The sequence below is a fragment of the Populus nigra genome, chromosome 16, assembly GCF_951802175.1.
Source record: "Populus nigra chromosome 16, ddPopNigr1.1, whole genome shotgun sequence".
In the NCBI taxonomy this organism is placed as follows: Eukaryota; Viridiplantae; Streptophyta; class Magnoliopsida; order Malpighiales; family Salicaceae; genus Populus; species Populus nigra.
In genome coordinates this window covers 1,809,946-1,827,914 of record NC_084867.1, presented here as the reverse complement: position 1 = coordinate 1,827,914, position 17,969 = coordinate 1,809,946, and the positions used below count along the sequence as shown (strand labels likewise).

General features: G+C 32.0%; 2 protein-coding genes and 1 long non-coding RNA gene across 6 annotated transcripts; 2 read left to right on the top strand and 1 right to left on the bottom strand.

Moving 5' to 3' along the window:
• Positions 1 to 7,010: 7,010 nt before the first annotated feature.
• On the top strand, positions 7,011 to 8,827 carry LOC133675498 (monolignol oxidoreductase AtBBE-like 15). Its single transcript, XM_062096901.1, has one exon. The coding sequence runs from the start codon at positions 7,112 to 7,114 to the stop codon at positions 8,711 to 8,713; it is 1,602 nt and encodes a 533-aa protein (XP_061952885.1). The 5' UTR covers positions 7,011 to 7,111; the 3' UTR covers positions 8,714 to 8,827.
• Positions 8,828 to 10,146: 1,319 nt separating this feature from the next.
• LOC133675885 (receptor-like protein EIX2) lies at positions 10,147 to 14,344 on the bottom strand. Of its 4 annotated transcripts, XM_062097422.1 has the most exons (5): positions 14,103 to 14,343; positions 13,875 to 13,972; positions 13,140 to 13,375; positions 10,547 to 12,626; positions 10,147 to 10,421 (listed from the first exon to the last, which is right to left on the bottom strand). In XM_062097422.1, exons 2-4 carry the CDS (start codon positions 13,969 to 13,971, stop codon positions 10,572 to 10,574), a joined length of 2,388 nt encoding a protein of 795 aa, XP_061953406.1. In that variant the 5' UTR covers position 13,972; positions 14,103 to 14,343; the 3' UTR covers positions 10,147 to 10,421; positions 10,547 to 10,571. The 4 variants fall into 4 exon arrangements, with proteins under 4 accessions (XP_061953406.1, XP_061953403.1, XP_061953405.1 ...); XM_062097419.1 differs by having other exon boundaries at positions 10,547 to 13,375; positions 14,103 to 14,344; XM_062097421.1 differs by having other exon boundaries at positions 10,547 to 13,375; positions 13,875 to 14,102; positions 14,178 to 14,344.
• Positions 14,345 to 16,287: 1,943 nt separating this feature from the next.
• On the top strand, positions 16,288 to 17,232 carry LOC133675666 (uncharacterized). The gene is made up of 2 exons (XR_009835451.1): positions 16,288 to 16,793; positions 16,978 to 17,232. It is a non-coding gene; the product is annotated as an uncharacterized LOC133675666 (long non-coding RNA).
• Positions 17,233 to 17,969: the final 737 nt, after the last annotated feature.

The window sequence follows — 17,969 nt, the reverse complement described above, 5'->3', positions numbered from 1 at the left end:
AGCTCTGAAGTTGGGTGCTTGACGGAATTCTCCCGGACAAGTTATTATAGAACATGTTCAAATGGCTCAAAAAATTTAGATAACCCAAGGAGGTCGGAATTCTGCCTGAAACGATTTTCTGAAAAATCAAGCGATGGCAACTATTTCAACTGACCAGTCTTTTCTGGCATTACTCCAGCCAAATTGTTTCCTGACCAATTCAGCACAATCACCTCTAACGATGGTGTTATTTCTTCAGGAATTTCTCCTGTTAATTTGTTGCTTGCAAAATTAATAATCCTCAAGAACCCAAGATTCCTTCCATACTCGTACTCACTTCCTTTCCATTCAATCAGGGCCTTGTTCATGTAGTATTCTCCGAAACCAACTGTACCAGATGTCATTGACACTGCATAAGAATTCTCAATCATATTTTCCGATTCACCTTAACCATGGAAGTAAATTGTTTAGGCACTTGGTACGGTTCCAGAGATGTTATCTACAGAGAGGTCAAAGATTTGAATTTTTGCAAGTTGACATAGGTTCAGCGGGATGCTTCCAGAGAACTCATTAGAATGCAAGGAAAGGAATATCAAAGAAGATAGGCTCTCTCCTGTCCAAGCTGGTATTTCTCTTCACAATCCATTTGTGCTTAGGTCCAAAAATATCAGCATGCTGCAATTATTTCAAGATGGAGGCAATTTTCCATAGAGGCTATTGCTGTGTAAAGCCAAAGCTTCAAGCCAAGACAGTGATCCTATTGAGCTAGGAATTTCACCTGAGAAGTTGTTATTATCTAAATTCAGAATATTTAGCTGCGGCCACTCCATAAAACATTCAGGAAGCCTCCCGGATAATAGGTTATCGAGAGATCAAAAAAGCTCAAAGCCCCACCCATGATCTTACATATAACAGAAATTGACCCTAAAAGCTTATTGTTCGAAAGATTTAAGGATGTTGTTGTTCGAAGGAAGTACTGGCAACGGACTTTCAAATTGGTTTGAACTAAAATCAGTACCAATGTATAGAGGATATTCGGATGATATATTTGGCAACATTCCACTCATCTGGTTGTTGGAAAGGTTTAAGAAAGACAAATTAGGGGATAGATTCCAAAACCAACCAGGATAGTTTCTGAAATTCTGGTACCTGAGATATAAAGTTCAGAAAAGTTTGGCCGACAAGCCATTTAGGGAAACGAGGCCCCATATCACAGAAACCCAGATGTAAGCTATCCAAGTTAAATGGGGGCATCCAATAGGATGGGAATTGCGAAGTCAAAGAGTTATAAGATAAATCCAAATGCTGTGATTTTGAGAGATTCAAGAAATGAGCTTCAGACACAACTCCTTCCAAGGAATTGAAACCAACATCTAGATGCTTAAGCTCTGATGGGTTTCCAATAGTTTCAGGAATAGTCCCATTCAATCGATTTTCATAAATCGACAGCACACTCAGAGATGGGTGCATTATAAAATCAGGTAAAGATCCTATCAATTGGTTCCCCCCCAAACTTAGGACAATAATTTTACAATATTGTTGAAACCTTGTTAAAGAGCCATTCAATTGGTTGTCAGAGAGGTCCAAGACTCTCATGGAAGAGAATCTTGTAATATCGGATAATGAACCATGAAGTTCATTACCACATACTTTCAAGATCTTCAATGATTACTCTGCACATCCTTTTAAGTTTCGATGAACTGAGAAAGATCGCCGGTGAGATTGTTGTAACACAAATCTAGTGTACTTAAGTTGCACAGCTCTGCAAAGGATCTTGGAATGCCTTGCAACTGGTTAAGAGATTGAGTCTAATTTATGCATACTAAAATACATACTGAAATTATATCTAAAGTAAAAAGCATGTAAAAAACTTATTTGTTGAAGTTTTTAGAATTTAATGAAACTAAAATTTTGTTGTTATTAAAGATGATTTCTTTGTTCTTGTTACTCCTTATTTGGTGCAAAACAACTAATATCAATAAGATTTAGGATTTCAATAATATTATCTTATTTATTTGTATTTTTAAACAAGATATAATAAACTCAAACGAATTATAACTCATAACTTCTTTACAAGAATTGAACCTAAACTCTAAATTAGAAAGAAAACAAAAAACATAAACAAAGCTTAAAATAGAAAGGAGTACGCTGGAAAATTGGGTAGAACAAGTGCCAAAAATCATGCAGAAATTCTATCCAAAACAGTGGAAAAATAAATTAAAAAATCAAAAACACTTTTCTTCAGTTTTTTTTTTATATATAGAGTTTTAGGAACCAAAACTTATAGCTTTGATTACCCTCTATAAAAATATAATTAAACCTAGATTTTTTTTAATAAAATGTTTTTGAGCTAGAAAAACTATCAAGGTTTTAAAGAAATTATTCTAGAAAAAAACTTATCAAATTCTTATATTTATGGGATGGACAAATAGATAAGTAAGAAGAAATCATTCTTCATGTACCAAACCTAAGCTAAAATTTAAGTTAAGAAAAAATAATCTAATTTTATAACCCAAAAAATTATTTTATAGTAAACTTAAACTTAGATCCAAGTCTAACTCGAGGCCTAAGCTATATCATGTCTTGTATGTATAGGTTTAAACCTAAAACTTATTTTATTTAGGACATATCTCCTTTAAATATTTGTGTCTTTAATTTTAACTTTTTATATTCTTATTAAATAATAATAAAAAAAACAAGTAAAGCTTGTTTCCTTGCTGTATATGATAGAAGTTTTTTATAAGGTTTTGGGTTTTTTTAAAACATTTCAATTAAAAATTGTCTAAAATTAATTTTTTATTTACCCATAACTTATTTAAATCAAATAAGTATTTCATGTTAAATAGTTTATATTGAAATTAAATTTTAACAAAGTTTTAATTCAAAAGATTAATGCACCCTACTTTTAATTTGTGTAACAGCCGATTATATGTTTTATTGACTTACCAAAATTCGTCACTAAAATAAATTCTTTCAACGACAGAATTTTTCATCTCTAAACATGATTAACTTACTGATTGTAAAATCGTCATAACTGAACGCTGAAAGCAAGGTTGTCAATTTCGTTCCGTTCCGTCCGGAATGGCCGAAACATTCCATACCAATTCAAAAAACGGAACAAAACGGAACAAATTTCATCTCATTTTAAATCTCGGTCCGTTCCGGATTTTTCGGCTAAATTCCGTCCGAAACGTTCCGGTTCCATTCCACATGTTCCGTTCCGCTCTTGAAAAGCCATTGAATCAAATTGAACCTTATTCAATTTAATTAATTAAACCACCCAATTATAAAAAGCTCTTTTTTATTACTATTTTCTATAACAATGATATTAATAATAACATTGAAAATTATTATTACTATTTTCATTAACAATGATATTAATTTTTTAAAATTAGATTTATCACAAATATATATGGTTTATATTCATGTTTATACTTTGTAGGAATTTGAGCAAAACAAGGGATGCTTTAGATTTCATTAGCCTTAATAACATTGACCTAACTTTATATTTAAAATATTTGTGTTAAAACATTTTACTTTCATAATATTTTGATATTTTGTTTAAGTTGAATTACTTTAAGTTAAAGATCTATTTAATCTTGACTATTTAGAAATATTTTAAATTTTGAAATTATATTTGTTTGGCATTGTGTTTGTATTGCATAATTTATAATTAATTTATTTTGAATTTGAATTATGTTTGTTGAATATATATATATATATATATATATGAACAGTACAACCCCGAAACGGCACGCCGAAACACTCCGAAACTGAAACATTCCGTTCCAATTGAAAAAACGAAACACCTATCGAAACGGAATTGACAACCTTGGCTGAAAGGCTTGGTGTTGGCTCTATTTTTTCTGCCACGAAGAGGGTCGCCAAAGAATATATTTATAGTCGCCATGAGCTTTGACTGTTGAGACTTTCCGTCGCTAAATCTGTGATAATTGGCGACGACATTATTATTAATATATTTTATTATAAGTGATAATGCATTTAATGAATCAAAATTACTTAATTTAATTTTCTGATTTGGATTAATGAAAATTTTAATAAACACAAACATGGAATCGTAGTGCATCTTTGGTTTTATTATTATTCATTTTAAGAAAAAAATATTATATATATATATATATATTTATCTTTGTTTTTTCAACTAAATATTTTTTATATTTTTTTAAGGACAAAACGCAAGAGAGTAAATTATTATTTAAATCTCGTGTTTTAGCAAAATGACATTTTTATATTTATTTATAACTTAATTAATATATTAATTAAGTGTTCAATAATAAAGAGTTGGCCGGTGGCCAATTTAATTGTTTTTTTTTTTATAAAAAAACTAAGTTATTAATTACTCAATACAAAATCATAAGAAAACGAAGAAAGTATCTCAACAATTAAGGAGCACATGCTGTCCATGTGCAATATAAACTTAATTAATCTAAACATCGCTTTTTCTAATCGTGCAGCCATGTAACGCAGCTGCTATCACTGTTTGCTGAGAATTTTTATTTTTTTTCCCGATCTCATCCATCCATTGATTGCCAATAGACAAGGGGCGTTGGATTATTATTTTTTTGTTTTTTAAGAGTTTTTTTTATTTAAAAAATATTAAATTAATGATATTTTTATTATTTTTATTATTTTGATGTGATAATGTCAAAATAATCTGAAAAAATATATATTTTCATATGTTTTATAATAAAAAATTATTTTTAAAAGTATTTTACACCATAATACAAACATTCAGAAAAAAATTTAGTTGTGATACGAACTAATTTACTATTTTGATATTATTTTGGTCTACTAATATTAAAAGTTAAAAAAAAATTATTTTAATATATTTTATAATAAAAAATTATTTTAAAAAACATCTACCACCGCAATTCAAAACACCCCGCACCTCGAAAAAATTAGTCTCCGTGGCCAACTAGTTGCTTCACTTGCACTTCTGTAGAATTATTATTATTAACACTTGACAGGCATAGTTGAGTATAAAAGAATTAAAATTAGCCACAACTTGTCACAACTTTTGACCACCTTAACGTTCGTCAAACTATATATATATATATATATATATATATATATATATATATATATATATATATATATAATTTAATCATCCATTGATCTATGATGAATATAGTATTGTGTTTTCTCATAAAAAGAAATGCCTATTGCAAAAAAGAAATGCGTTTTGAGAGAAATTCAACTGGAGGGAACATGAGAGAGACAGATAACTTGAGGGGATCATCATCAATCATGTGATGATGCTAACTCAGGTGGGCTTTATCTGGGAGGAATTATTAGATAATTTTGAAATAATATTTTTATTATGTTGGGTTCCATTTTTATCTTAATTTTAAATTGAATCAAAAATAGGTTTCAAAAAGATAAAACTTTTTATACTCTATATATAAGCACCCAATAAAAAAAAATCTTTTTTTCCTAATAATGAAGACTAGATGCTCCTTTTTTTCCAAAAAAAAAGAAAAAGAAAAAGACTTTGCTCACAGACCATGGAGAACATGGCAAAAGCACTGCAAGCATCCAAAAGATATCACTACAAGAGAAGCACAAAAAACAATTTGCCAGCATAAATCTAGAACAGCTCATTCTTCAATTAAGTTTTTAAGATTTCTGGCCTGTGGATAAAATTAAAAGCTCTAGCGAATCTTAAATATAATTGCGGTTATTGAATTCAAAAGGGTTTATTTTTTTCTTAGTATTTGCTAATTAAATTATACTGATAAGGTCTGATTTTATCTCATCAGCTTGAAAATAAAGGTTAGGCCTGAGATAAAATTAGTAATCTCCTAATTCTAGTAATATAGTTCAATTTTTATTAATAAAATGACTGATTATTCTCAATACCTATAAAAGATTCCATTTTTAAAGTTTGAGGACTCTCCAATAATTAAGTCAATATTATACGAGAGAAAATACAGTTTTTTTTTAAAAGAAAACCCTAGAAATAGAAATATGTCATTTCTAGTAGAGAAAAATTAAACCTGACCTGTGAAGGCATACATCGGTTCTTTTTATAGCTCCTGATGTCCCTTCTCTCATGGAAGGGTAAAAGGTTCATTTATTACCTAAATATCTATGTTTTGTTAGGATAAAATATATTTGATTTATTAGAGTAAAATATCTCTGACTGTGAATATGGCGGTACGCCAGACCTACATATGTTTGGACTTAGTGCTTGTTGAGCTCAAGGATAGTGGGTCTAATGGCTCGCCAAACCCACATAAATCTAGGTTTAGTACTTGGTTGAGTCTGAAAATGAATATATCTAGGCTCATTACGTGACTAATCTGAAAAACTATGGGTTATCACTCTAAACTTTATTTTTTTGTTCACAAGAGAGAGCTAAAAAATGCCAATCCATCAATAAGGAACAGGGATTAACATGAAACTTTTATTTATTAAGCATATAGTTTCATCTACTTCAATCCTAAAAGGTTGATTTGATGGTAAAGAAGGTATACTTCCTCTTTTGATTGAAGAAGATAAATTTATTTTACTGAATATACCAACCCAAAACTTGATCTCAGTTTGACATGCAAATTATTCCAAGATATCACTTGTTCATGGAACAAGAACTAAAAAGCTGACGTGAAATGTCTTATGGATTCAGTTATGGAATAGATCATTAACAAGACAAAATCCAAGAGAAATTAAGCATGGTTGTTTCAAAGTTTTTTTCTTGATTAATCGATCATGATTGACCATCAATTATAATCAAGTTTTAATTTGATTTTTCTAGTTAGAAGTAAGAGTCTTATCTGATCTAAGTTTTTTTATATAGATAGGTTTAAAGTTTTATACAAGCAACTTTCTGCATTGTTTGGGAGCAGAAATCAGGATTAATATTATTATTTGACTTGAGGAATTTCTTCAGAATTTAAATTTAGAATTTTTTCTATAATTTTGGAATGTTTAAGAACCTGATTAAATATTTTTCACCATACGCTGCGTCAAAAGTCTCCGATGCTTTTATCTGCGCGAAGTTGACTTTAGGATGAGATCAATTACAGGATCATCGACGGATAGTAGCTCTCTCTCTATAAGATCAGGACAAATCATTTCCTGAAAGACAAACAAAAGAAGAAAACAGAGGAAAATGGTTCCGTATACATCCATTATTCCAGTGTTTCTAATCGTCCTTTTATTTCCTTCGTCTATAGTTTCCCTTCCGATTCAGGGTAGATTTCTAAGATGCCTCTCGATAAATTCTGAATCTTCCTTTCCTTTCTCCAGTATCCTGTACACTCCAAAAAACTCTTCATTCACTGATGTCTTACTGTCTACTGCTCAAAATCTCAGGTTCGCATTGCCTTCAGTACCAAAACCTAAGTTTATTTTCACACCATTGCAAGAATCCCATGTCCAAGCTGCCGTTATTTGCTCAAAACAGCTTGGAATTCAAATTAGGATCCGCAGTGGAGGCCATGACTTTGAAGGAATCTCTTACACCTCTGTAATTGACACACCTTTCATTGTGGTGGACCTGGCCAACCTTCGTTCCATTAGCGTTGACATCAAGCATAAGAGTGCGTGGGCTCAAGCAGGTGCTACAGTTGGTGAGCTTCACTTCAGAATTTCAGAGAAAAGTAAAAATCTTGCCTTCCCAGCTGGTGCTTGTCCCAGTGTAGGTCTTGGTGGGCACCTTTCAGGAGGTGGATATGGCCCATTGTTTCGAAAATATGGCCTTTCTGCGGACAATGTCATCGATGCTCATATAGTTGACATTCATGGAAGACTCCTTGACCGGAAATCCATGGGAGAAGATCTTTTTTGGGCAATCAGAGGAGGTGGAGGAGCCAGCTTTGGAATAATTACTGCCTGGAAAGTAAAACTGGTTCCAGTACCATCAACTGTGACAGTTTTTAGGGTTCTCAAGTTCTTGGATCAAGGTCTTACTAAGCTCCTCTATAGATGGCAACAAGTTGCTCATAAATTTGATGAGGATCTTTACTTAATCGTCGGCATACGACCGGGTATTGCTAGTGCCACAGGTAAAAAAACTGTAAGAACCGTCTATAGTGGTTTATTTCTTGGTGATACCAACAGACTCCTCAAAGTGATGGCAAAAAGTTTCCCTGAGTTGAATGTAACAAGGAAGGATTGTATTGAAATGGACTGGATCAGTTCAGTTCTCTATGAAGCTTTCTTCCCTGCAAATTCAACTCCTGAAGTTTTACTTCAACGGAAGAATTTGTTCCCAGTTTACACAAAAAGCAAGCCAGACTTCGCCAGAAAACTCATAAATGAAACCGCACTTGAAGGGTTATGGGATTTTTTCATTCAAGAAGATAAGCTTGCTACCTTATTAGTTCCTTATGGAGGAGTGATGGATAGAATTTCAAATTCTGAGACTCCATTTCCTCATAGAAAGGGTGTCTTGTTCATGCTTGAGTACGCGACCAGCTGGAATGATCCTTCGGAGAGTGCAACGCACATTGATTGGGCTAGGAAGGTTTATGAGTACATGACACCTTATGTTTCCAAGAATCCAAGGGAAGCATACCTCAATCACAGGGACCTAGATTTGGGCATGAACGAGAAGGTCAACACAAGTGTTGAAGAAGCAAGGGTTTGGGGTGCTAAGTACTTCAAGGGTAACTTCAACAGATTGGTGAAGGTGAAGACCAGAGTTGATCCTGACAACTTCTTCAGGAATGAACAGAGTATCCCACCTCGTCCTCGTTCTCAGAGAAAATGAGACTATAGAGGAATTCTTGGCTTGAGAAAGATTGTTCAGATCTCTCCTAGGTGTTTTCATTAGTCCTGTGTCCTAAATTAACATGAATAAGATATCTAGTTTATCACTGATAAATTTCCCATGCCCTCTTACGATGTCTTCATGAGCATTGCATAAAATATTTTGAGAGTCACATGCATCTTTATTTTAAGAATATTTTTATTCGAATAACGCCATGTTAGCCAACAAAAAAAAAAATGATTCTCTGCACTCTCCGTGTGGGCATGCACTGGTCGATAAAATAATTTTTTATTATAAAATAATTTAAAATAATATTTTTATTTTTTAAAATATATTTTTAATATTAACACATTAAAATAATCTAAAATATAAAAAAAATTCAAGTTCTTACAAAAACATTTTTCCAGTGCAAAAACAAAGATAACTTTATATTTTATTTGACATTGTAATAGCGGTTGTTTTTTTAAATATTTTTTTAGAAATATATTAAAATAATTTTTTTAATTATATTTAAATTTATTTTTTACATGGAAACAATCTAAAATTACAAAAAAAAAATTAAAAATAAAATAATAAAAAAATTTCAATTTTTATGCAAAACAGATAGGGCATTAGAGTTGTATGATCTCCAGCACATTTCTGTGTGACGGAGGCTCACAAAGTGCAAGATTACCAGCAAAAACCGATGAATTAAAGCTGTGAAACTTCCCAGTCAGGTGATTGCAAGAGTGGTCCAAGTAACCCTCAAGGTTAGATCAAATTTGAGGCATGTTTAATATTGTCATTCCATATTATATTATGCCAAAGCAATTTTTTTTTTTTAAAGATTAATATGGATATTCAGATTAACTTATCTGCATCTCGATTAATTCCACGGCCTTTAAAGTTAACAACCATATAAACTTTTAATAACTCCAAGGATTATAAAACTTAAGTTAATAATCATTGAAAAGCAAACCCAAAACATATCCAATTAATCTATCCAAACAGTTTTTGATATCTAGTTATTATGTTATAATTATAAATATTTAAATAACATATCTGGTTATTGTGTTATAATTATAAATATTTAAATAACATTTGATCAAATCAAATTCCATTGTAGTGCTTTGACCAATAAATACCATAATATAATACAAATATTTTAGCTAATATATTTGTCTAAATTTGTTATGAGAGATTCTTAAATTCAAAAAATAAAATAAAAAAGAGAGTTAAATAGGGTCATAATATAAATATATAGCTTCAAGAAATTATTCATACAAGCAACATAGAACTTTCCAGTTCTTTTTCCCCCCCCGACTGTGCTAGTTCAGAGTGTCCATCCCAATAAAAGACTAACACGGTAATGAATATAGCCGGAAACCAGAAAAAATTATGCACTGCAGCAATGTTTAGAAAAGAAATTAAAATGACCGAAAATCATCTCCAAATGTTCAAGATCATCCAGCATATCACTTGTGCATTCTTTCTTCCACTTTTATTCGAAAACCAGCAATAGCATTGAATTGTCCACCAAATACAGGCATAACTGTACGTAATACATCAAAGTATTTTCAGAATTGAAGCAGAAAGAAAATCTTGGATGCTTCGGGTAGAACTAGATGATTCAAAGGGAGAAGGTGATGTGCCATTACAGCAACAAACACCAATGACACAGAACTTCTCCACAGGTAAAAGAGCCATGATTTTTGGGCGGCAAAGAATCCTGATACCAGAAACAGTAGTAAGAAACAAATTACAAGTCTGTAATATTTGTTTTCACTTAATTATAAGCATTTTGAGCCAAAGCAGATTCTGGAGAACCAAAAAGAAAAGGAATAACCATGTTACCTTGTAAGCCTAATCTGAAAGACTGTCAAAACCTAACTGCAAGAGTTTGGCAGTGGTTTTTATCTAGCCTTATGAGCTGCCAGTATCGAGAGAGCAATCCCCATGATCCATCCAAAAACTGGAAATAGGCATGTCTCCAAGAACGTATGAGCAGTAAAGCACCTGAAAGTCCACAAAAGAATACACAAAATCCGTTTCCCATGCCAGTATAAAACCAATCACTGAACTCATGAACAGTTTCTTGATTGTCTTGGATCACATCATTCATCACTGGATTTTGAGGCAAATCACCTCCAAGGCATTTATTGGTGACTGGTAGACCACACAAAGCAGGATTGCCAATAAAAGCTGAAGCATCAAAGCTCTGAAGCTGAGTGCTTGATGGGATTTGCCCAGACAAGTTGTTGTAGGCGACATTCAAGTAACTCAGAAAATTCAGATCACCCATTGTGACTGGAATTGCACCATAGAACTGATTTCCTGACAAATCAAGAGATTCTAACGATTTCAACAGCCCAATTGTTTGGGGGATTACTCCGGTCAAATTATTTCTTGACAAATTCAGTGCAACCAACCCAAGCAGGCCAGTTATTTCCTCTGGAATTTCTCCAGATAAATTGTTGCCTGCAAAATCAATGACACGCAGCAGTCCAAGGTATCTCTCATACTCATAATCTCTTCCTTTCCATCCAACCCATGCCTTATTGATATAGTAGCGTCCAGAAAAAATTGCTCCACATCTCATAGAAGTCAAGTAAAGATTGTCAATGATAGTCTCTGCTTCTCCTTTCCGAACCATAGTAGTTAGATTGTTGAGACACTTTGGTATGGCTCCAGAGATGGTGTTTTGGGAGAGGTCCAAGATCCTAAGATTTGTTAGCTGACAAAGATGTAGTGGGATGCTTCCAATGAATTCATTAGATTTAAGGGAAAGGAACATCAAAGATGAGAGGCTTTCTCCTATCCAAGCTGGTATTTCTCCGGATAATTGGTTTCTACTAAGGTCCAAGAATTGCAACATGCTACAGTTTTTTAAAGACATAGGCAATTCTCCATAGAGGCTATTTTTGTTTAAACTCAATGTTTGAAGGGAAAACAATGATCCAACAGAGCTTGGAATTTCACCTGACAAATTGTTGTTAGCCAAATTCAGAACAACGAGTGTGCTCCAATTCATGAAACAATTTGGAAGTTGTCCGGTTAACAGATTGTTTGACAGATCAAGGAAGCTCAAAGCCTTGCCTACAATATTGCATATAAGAGGCCCTGAAAACAAATTGTTAGAAAGAATCAATGAGGCTGTGTTAAAAGGAAAAGCTGGCAGTAGACCCTCAAACCGATTAAAACTCAAATCAAACCCAGGGAATGTATCAACTGCATCTACTGATGAAAAATCTGGCAGTGTTCCCCTCATCAAGTTGTGAGATATGTTTAAGAAAGCCAACTTAGGCAGTAGGTTGCAAAACCAATTAGGGACGGTATCTGAAATACTAGCACTGGAGATATCTAGCAAACGGACTTTTATCTGAGTTCGCAGCCATTTTGGGAAACAAGGCCCCAAGTGGCATGAACTAAGATGAATGTTGTTCAATTGAAAAGCAGGGTCCCAATCGGATTTGAATCTCAAAACTAAGGAATTATAAGACAAATCCAAGTGCTTTAATTTGGAGAGATTAGAAAAATGTCCGCCAGACACCAAACCTTGCAAAGAATTAAAAGAAACATCGAAATAGTCAAGCTTGGAAAGGAATCCAATACTTTCTGGTAGAGACCCATTCAGTTGATTATTCGAGATATCTAATTCTCTCAAGGAAGAAAATCTAGCAATATCGGTCAATGAACCACGGAGTTGATTCTGGCATAATCTTAAAATCTCCAGCGAGCTCTCTGTGCGTCCATATAAGTTCCGAGTGAGATCAGAAAGCTCCCCGGTGAGATTGTTGTGGCACAAATCTAGCGTATGCAAGCTGCACATCTCCCCAAGAGATCTTGGAATGCCACCTTCAAGCTGATTACGGGATAGAACAAGATTTGTAAGAGCACTCATCTTTCTGAAGCCATCTGGAACCAAACCTTGTAACTGGTTACCAGAAAGGTCAAGGTCAGCAAGGCTGTTACTAAAGTTATACAGCCAGGGGTATATTGCAGAAGAAAGATTGTTATTAGAGAGATGGAGTCCAGCAAGAAATTTAGAAGAGTTCATGAAAGAAAGAGGTGAAGGAATTATATCCGTAAGACTACACTGATTTAATCGCAGGTCTTTTAGGCGAGGGAGGTTGGTAACCACTTGCAGCCAGTCATTTACCTTGCTGAGGTCGGAACCACTCAAATCAAGATGCTCCAAAGAAGAAAGATGAGAAAGCCAGCCAAGATTTTCAACACTGGCATCAAAACTATAGCTGAGATCAAGAGACTGCAATCTTGAGAGGTTCTTGAGGTGATATGGGATAGTTACAGTGAAAAGGTTGTAGGAGAGGTTCAGGTATCTTAGGCTGCTTAGGGAGCCAATGAAATCCATGATACTCTCATCAAGATTATTCAAACTCAGGTCCAAGTAATTCAAATGCTGCAACTCAAGTAATGAATTACTAACCTTGCCTATTAGAGGGGTAAAATGATGCTCATACAAAGGTGAGGAATGAAGATTAAGTGAAGTAACATGACCAGTTATGTTGTCACAGCCAACTCCTCTCCACTTGCAGCAATCTCTTTTCTCTTCTTCACCCCCCCAAGAAGAAAGAACACCATATTCATCAGTAATATCTTCTTTAAACTTAAGAAGTGCTTGTCTCTCTCGTTCTATGCACCCAATTTTTTCCCCTGTTGCCCCTGTAATGAATCCAGGAAAAGGGATGTGCAACAATACAAGCACAATAATTAAAACATAGTTTTTGGGCATTATTATCGCTATGAAAATGAAGCAAAAAAAGCATTTTTGTTGGGTTCTTGTAATTCTGATTTCTGAGAAATCATTACCTTTTCAAATAAATTTCAAGTTGACTTGTCTTCTCTTTTTTCTTTTTCTTCAAGATAATAATAATGGTTGGCTCGACAAGTCTAGTGATATAGAAGTTGTCTATGTCACATCCCACCATAAAAACTACCAACAAAATTGTACAGATATTGTTGACTTGTTGTAAAAAAACCAAACTTGAATTCTTATTAACAAAGCTAAAAATTAAAAGACAATCAAGTCTCCCATGAATGTCACCATCTCAACAGCAACCCACCACTTCTCTCGTGGCTATCAATATGGTTTTTTTGGGGAAATTAAGGTATAATTTTGTTCGAAAAGCTACACATGGAGGGAGAGTTCATGTGAACTTACAGAGAAATGGTGGGTGTGGCAAAACAACAAACAGCTTTCGTGCAATTGCAAGAAATAAGCCATCATCAAAATTGCGCGTATGATACGCGCGACTCATCCTGACAAACAAGTCGCAACATTAAGAACCAAACAGAGTAATCAGCCAAGTATGAAGAAACCAAGATGCAATCCTCAAAACCCAAGTCAGTTCAGCATAAAAACAAGCAATCCACATCCAGCAATGATCACCTGAAAAACGTTAACGGGAGGAATCAACGAAAGAGCAGTGTAGACGGGTTTCTCTGTCATCAGAGATCTACTTACGGATCCACTTGTCGCCGGATATCTGCTTGTTCGACCGCCAGTGCAGGTGACACTGCTCTGCTGTTAAATGTTTGCCGCTAGTTTGGTTTATCTTTTCATTTTATATTTCTAGGCCATCGGAGAGAGAATTTTATAATTTTACTCTTTTTTTTTTCATTCTTTCTTTAAATTTTCTTTTAGATCTAGGTTTAATTAAAAATGTTGAGATGTACATATGTCTAATATCATCCCTGTTTGTTTTTAAGCTTTTACCATGGTATATACGAATTGTTTTTGTTTTTTACTCTCTTTTTTTTATATATAAAATTATTATCAAGAAAACCAAGTAGTGAGGAAATTTCATTGTGTATTTTTTAACAAATCACTGTGGAGTGTAAAAGAGCATTTGTTTTTAGTTCTCAATTTTTTTTTCCTTCATTGCACTATTTTAAGCCTAAATTAATATTAAATTGCTTTTTTTTTCCTTAAGAAATGATGAAATTAAAAGATAGAGGAATAGAGTGAGAGAAAAAGATGATAGCAACTTTGAATTTTATATTAATAAAAAATATTATTTATCCATTTAAAAATAAAAAAAATATAAAATCAGGTCCGGGCATGCGGCTTCTTCTTTTTAGAAGGTCCACGTGATTGGTTTCTTTTTTATTTTGTTATTTTGTTATTTTATATTTAGGTAAAAAATAAATATAATAAAAGAATTGTTAAACTCAGTTGAGTTCATAACTAGGGTCAAAAGTTTGATGAATTAATTCGCAAAATCCGAGTCGATCTAATATTTTATCATTTGAATATTCTTTATAAAAGAAATATGCCAAATGGAGATTCTTTTAAAATATTTGGTTTATTTTAAATTTATCTTTGTGATGTTTTTTTTTTCATGGGACTAATTTGTTCAAAATCGGTTTATTTTGAATTTTTTCTAGATTGCACTATTTTAAGCCCAAATTAATATCAAATTGCTTCTTTTTTTCTTAAGAAATGATGGAATTAAAAGATAGAGAGCCAAAGTGAAAACAAAAAAAAAAAGAAGAAAAAATAGATGGTGATTTTGAATTTTAAACGAATAAAAAATATCATTTGTCCCTTTAAGAAATAAAAAAATATATAAAATCAAGTTTGGGCATGCAAACTCTTCTTTTTAAAAGGCTCACGTGCTTGATCTTCTTCTTGTTTTTGCTTTTTTTGCTATTTTATAATTAGGTAAAAAATAAATGTAATAAAAGAATTATTGAACTCAATTGAATCCATAACTCGGTTTGTAAGTTTGACGAGTTAATCAGTAAAATTTAAGTTGATCCAATATTTTATCATTTAAATTTTTTTCTAAGAAAAAAATGCTAGCTTGAGATTCTTTAAAAAAAAACACTTGGTTTATTTTATATTTGTCTTTGTGATGTATTTTTTTTGTGAGACTAATTTGTTCGAAGTCAGTTTATGTTGAATATTCCCTCAATTGCACTATTTTAAGCCCAAATTAATAGCAAATTGCTTCTTTTTTTTTTCTTGAAAAATAATGGAATTGAAAGATAAATGATCAAAGTGAAAAAAAAAAATAGAATACAAATAAAAAATATCATTCATCCCTTCAAGAAATAAAAAAAAATATAAAATTAGGCCCAATCATGCAAGCTCTTCTTTTTAGAAGGTCCACATGCCTAATTTCTTTTTTAGCTTTTTTTTTATTTTGTTATTTTATATTTAGGTAAAAAATAAATGTAATAAAAAAATTATTAAATTCAGTTGATTTCATGACTCAGGTTGCAAGTTTGATGAGTTTAACTCAAAATCCATGTTGATCTAATATTTTATCATTTGAATATTTTTTTAAGGAAAAAAAAGGCAAATTGAGATTTTTTAAAAACATTTGGTTTCTTTTAAATTTATCTTCGTGATGTATTTCCTTTTTTTTTGGACTAATTTATTTAAATTTAATCATTACATGATTATCGTGATTTTATAATTTGATATGTGAGTGTAACAGGTTAACCTATGTCATTTTAGTATGTCAATGTGTTAACATTTGTTTTTTCAAAAAGTCATTCGTAGATTTTTTTTATTTCTTTAATTTGTCAGTTTCAGTTTTTAGTTTTTTAAAAGTTTTCCTATTTTTTATTCTATAATAGGTAAAATAATAAAAAATAATAATTAAACTCATTCAATTTCTTAATTCAAATCATGGACTTAGCAAGTTAGGATGTGAAGCTACTGTCGAGCTCAAGTCGATTAAATATATTATTATTTTATTTTTTAAAAAAATATGTGATACTGGAAATTTTTACCATCCAGTTTATTTTAAATTAGTTTTTATAATATTTTTTTTATAGAATTAATTGATTTTAATTTTTTTTTTATAGATTTTTTTGTTATCTTGATTTGTATTATAGCACCAACTCCATGCAGCCTCACGGCCCATCAATTAAGGAATTGAAAGTAACTTCTTTTCGTTTTCTTCTTCTTCTTCTTTGTTTTATTTGTGCTTGAGCACCCAAATGTGCCTACTTCTAGCTTATTTCACTCCTAAAATACAGTATTTCCTTCAATCTCAACATCTACAATTCTGGAGAGTCTCGGTAGAGATGAGTGACCCCAAGCATGCTTCTCCTTACCCTGCTCAAGGTAATCATTTATCTTTGTCATCTTTACAATCTCATACGCATCTTCTTCTTCCTTCTCTTTCCTTTTCCCTTTCAAATAAATGAGTTTGAGCTGTACAGGAAAGGGTTTTGCTTCGTTTTTCTACTTAATTATGATATTAATCTCTCTTTTTTCATCTCCTTTTGTTTTAACTGTTAATTTTCAGTGGGATTTTCTTTAGAGGATCACTCGACAATTGATATGTGTCATGAAGAATTCTTTTTCTTTCCTTTTGAATTTTCGTCTTTCCATAACTTATTCCATTATCACGACAGCACCTCTGCAACATAATGCTGCTCCACCACGGCGGAAAGAGCGTGGTTTCCTTGAGGAATGGTAATTTCTTTAAACTTGTTAAAATTCTAACTGAATTGCATGGATTATAATATCCCGAACAATAATAAAATATTACCCTTTTTTATTTGTTCTGCTCTGCTTTATTATTATTATTATTATTATTATTAATGTGGGTATTCGAGCTAATTTATCTGTAGCTCAACTAATCTCATGAGTTCTAAAATTAGCAATCATGTAAGCCTTAGTGAATCTAGGTTTGTGGAACTCGAACCGATAATTTCTAGAGAACAAATTCAGGACCTGATCAATTAAATTATACTCTATTTTTTTTATTATTATACATGTGTTTGTCAAAATTTAGCGTGGTTCAATAATATATTTACATCTATATAAAAATGAGAAATGTTTTATTTTTATGATATCAAAATAGAATTATATAATATATATTTATAGTAAATCATAAACTACTCAATAAATTCTAGAAATTTAAAAAATTCTAACCATTCAAAAAAATATTAATAATTTTTTTAATATCCTTTTACCGCAGTAAGAAGCAACACCCCTATATCCAACTTAGAGCGTGTTTGACAATGTGGTTACGAGTGCTTTTCAAATAATTTTTCGTGTCAAAATACATGCTAATGATGTTTTTTCATTTTTCAAAAATCATTTTTAACATCAGCACATCAAAACGATTCAAAACATACAAATCATATTAAATTTTAGTAAAATAAAAAATTAATTTTTTTAAGAACACAGCCGCTCCCGAACATTCCCTTATTAATAATTTCCGGCAACAAAACAAAAAATAAAACTCAAAGAGACACATGTTGCCCTATCCCAGCATATTCCCATAAGCCA

Excerpts from the sequence above, each read along its gene's own strand:
- LOC133675885 (XM_062097420.1), bottom strand. The coding sequence starts at position 13,971 with ATGAGTCGCGCGTATCATACGCGCAATTTTGATGATGGCTTATTTCTT. Across the intron at positions 13,376-13,874 it reads GCCACACCCACCATTTCTCT|GGGCAACAGGGGAAAAAATT; the intron begins GTAAGTTCACAT and ends GATTCATTACAG.
- LOC133675498 (XM_062096901.1), top strand. The coding sequence starts at position 7,112 with ATGGTTCCGTATACATCCATTATTCCAGTGTTTCTAATCGTCCTTTTA.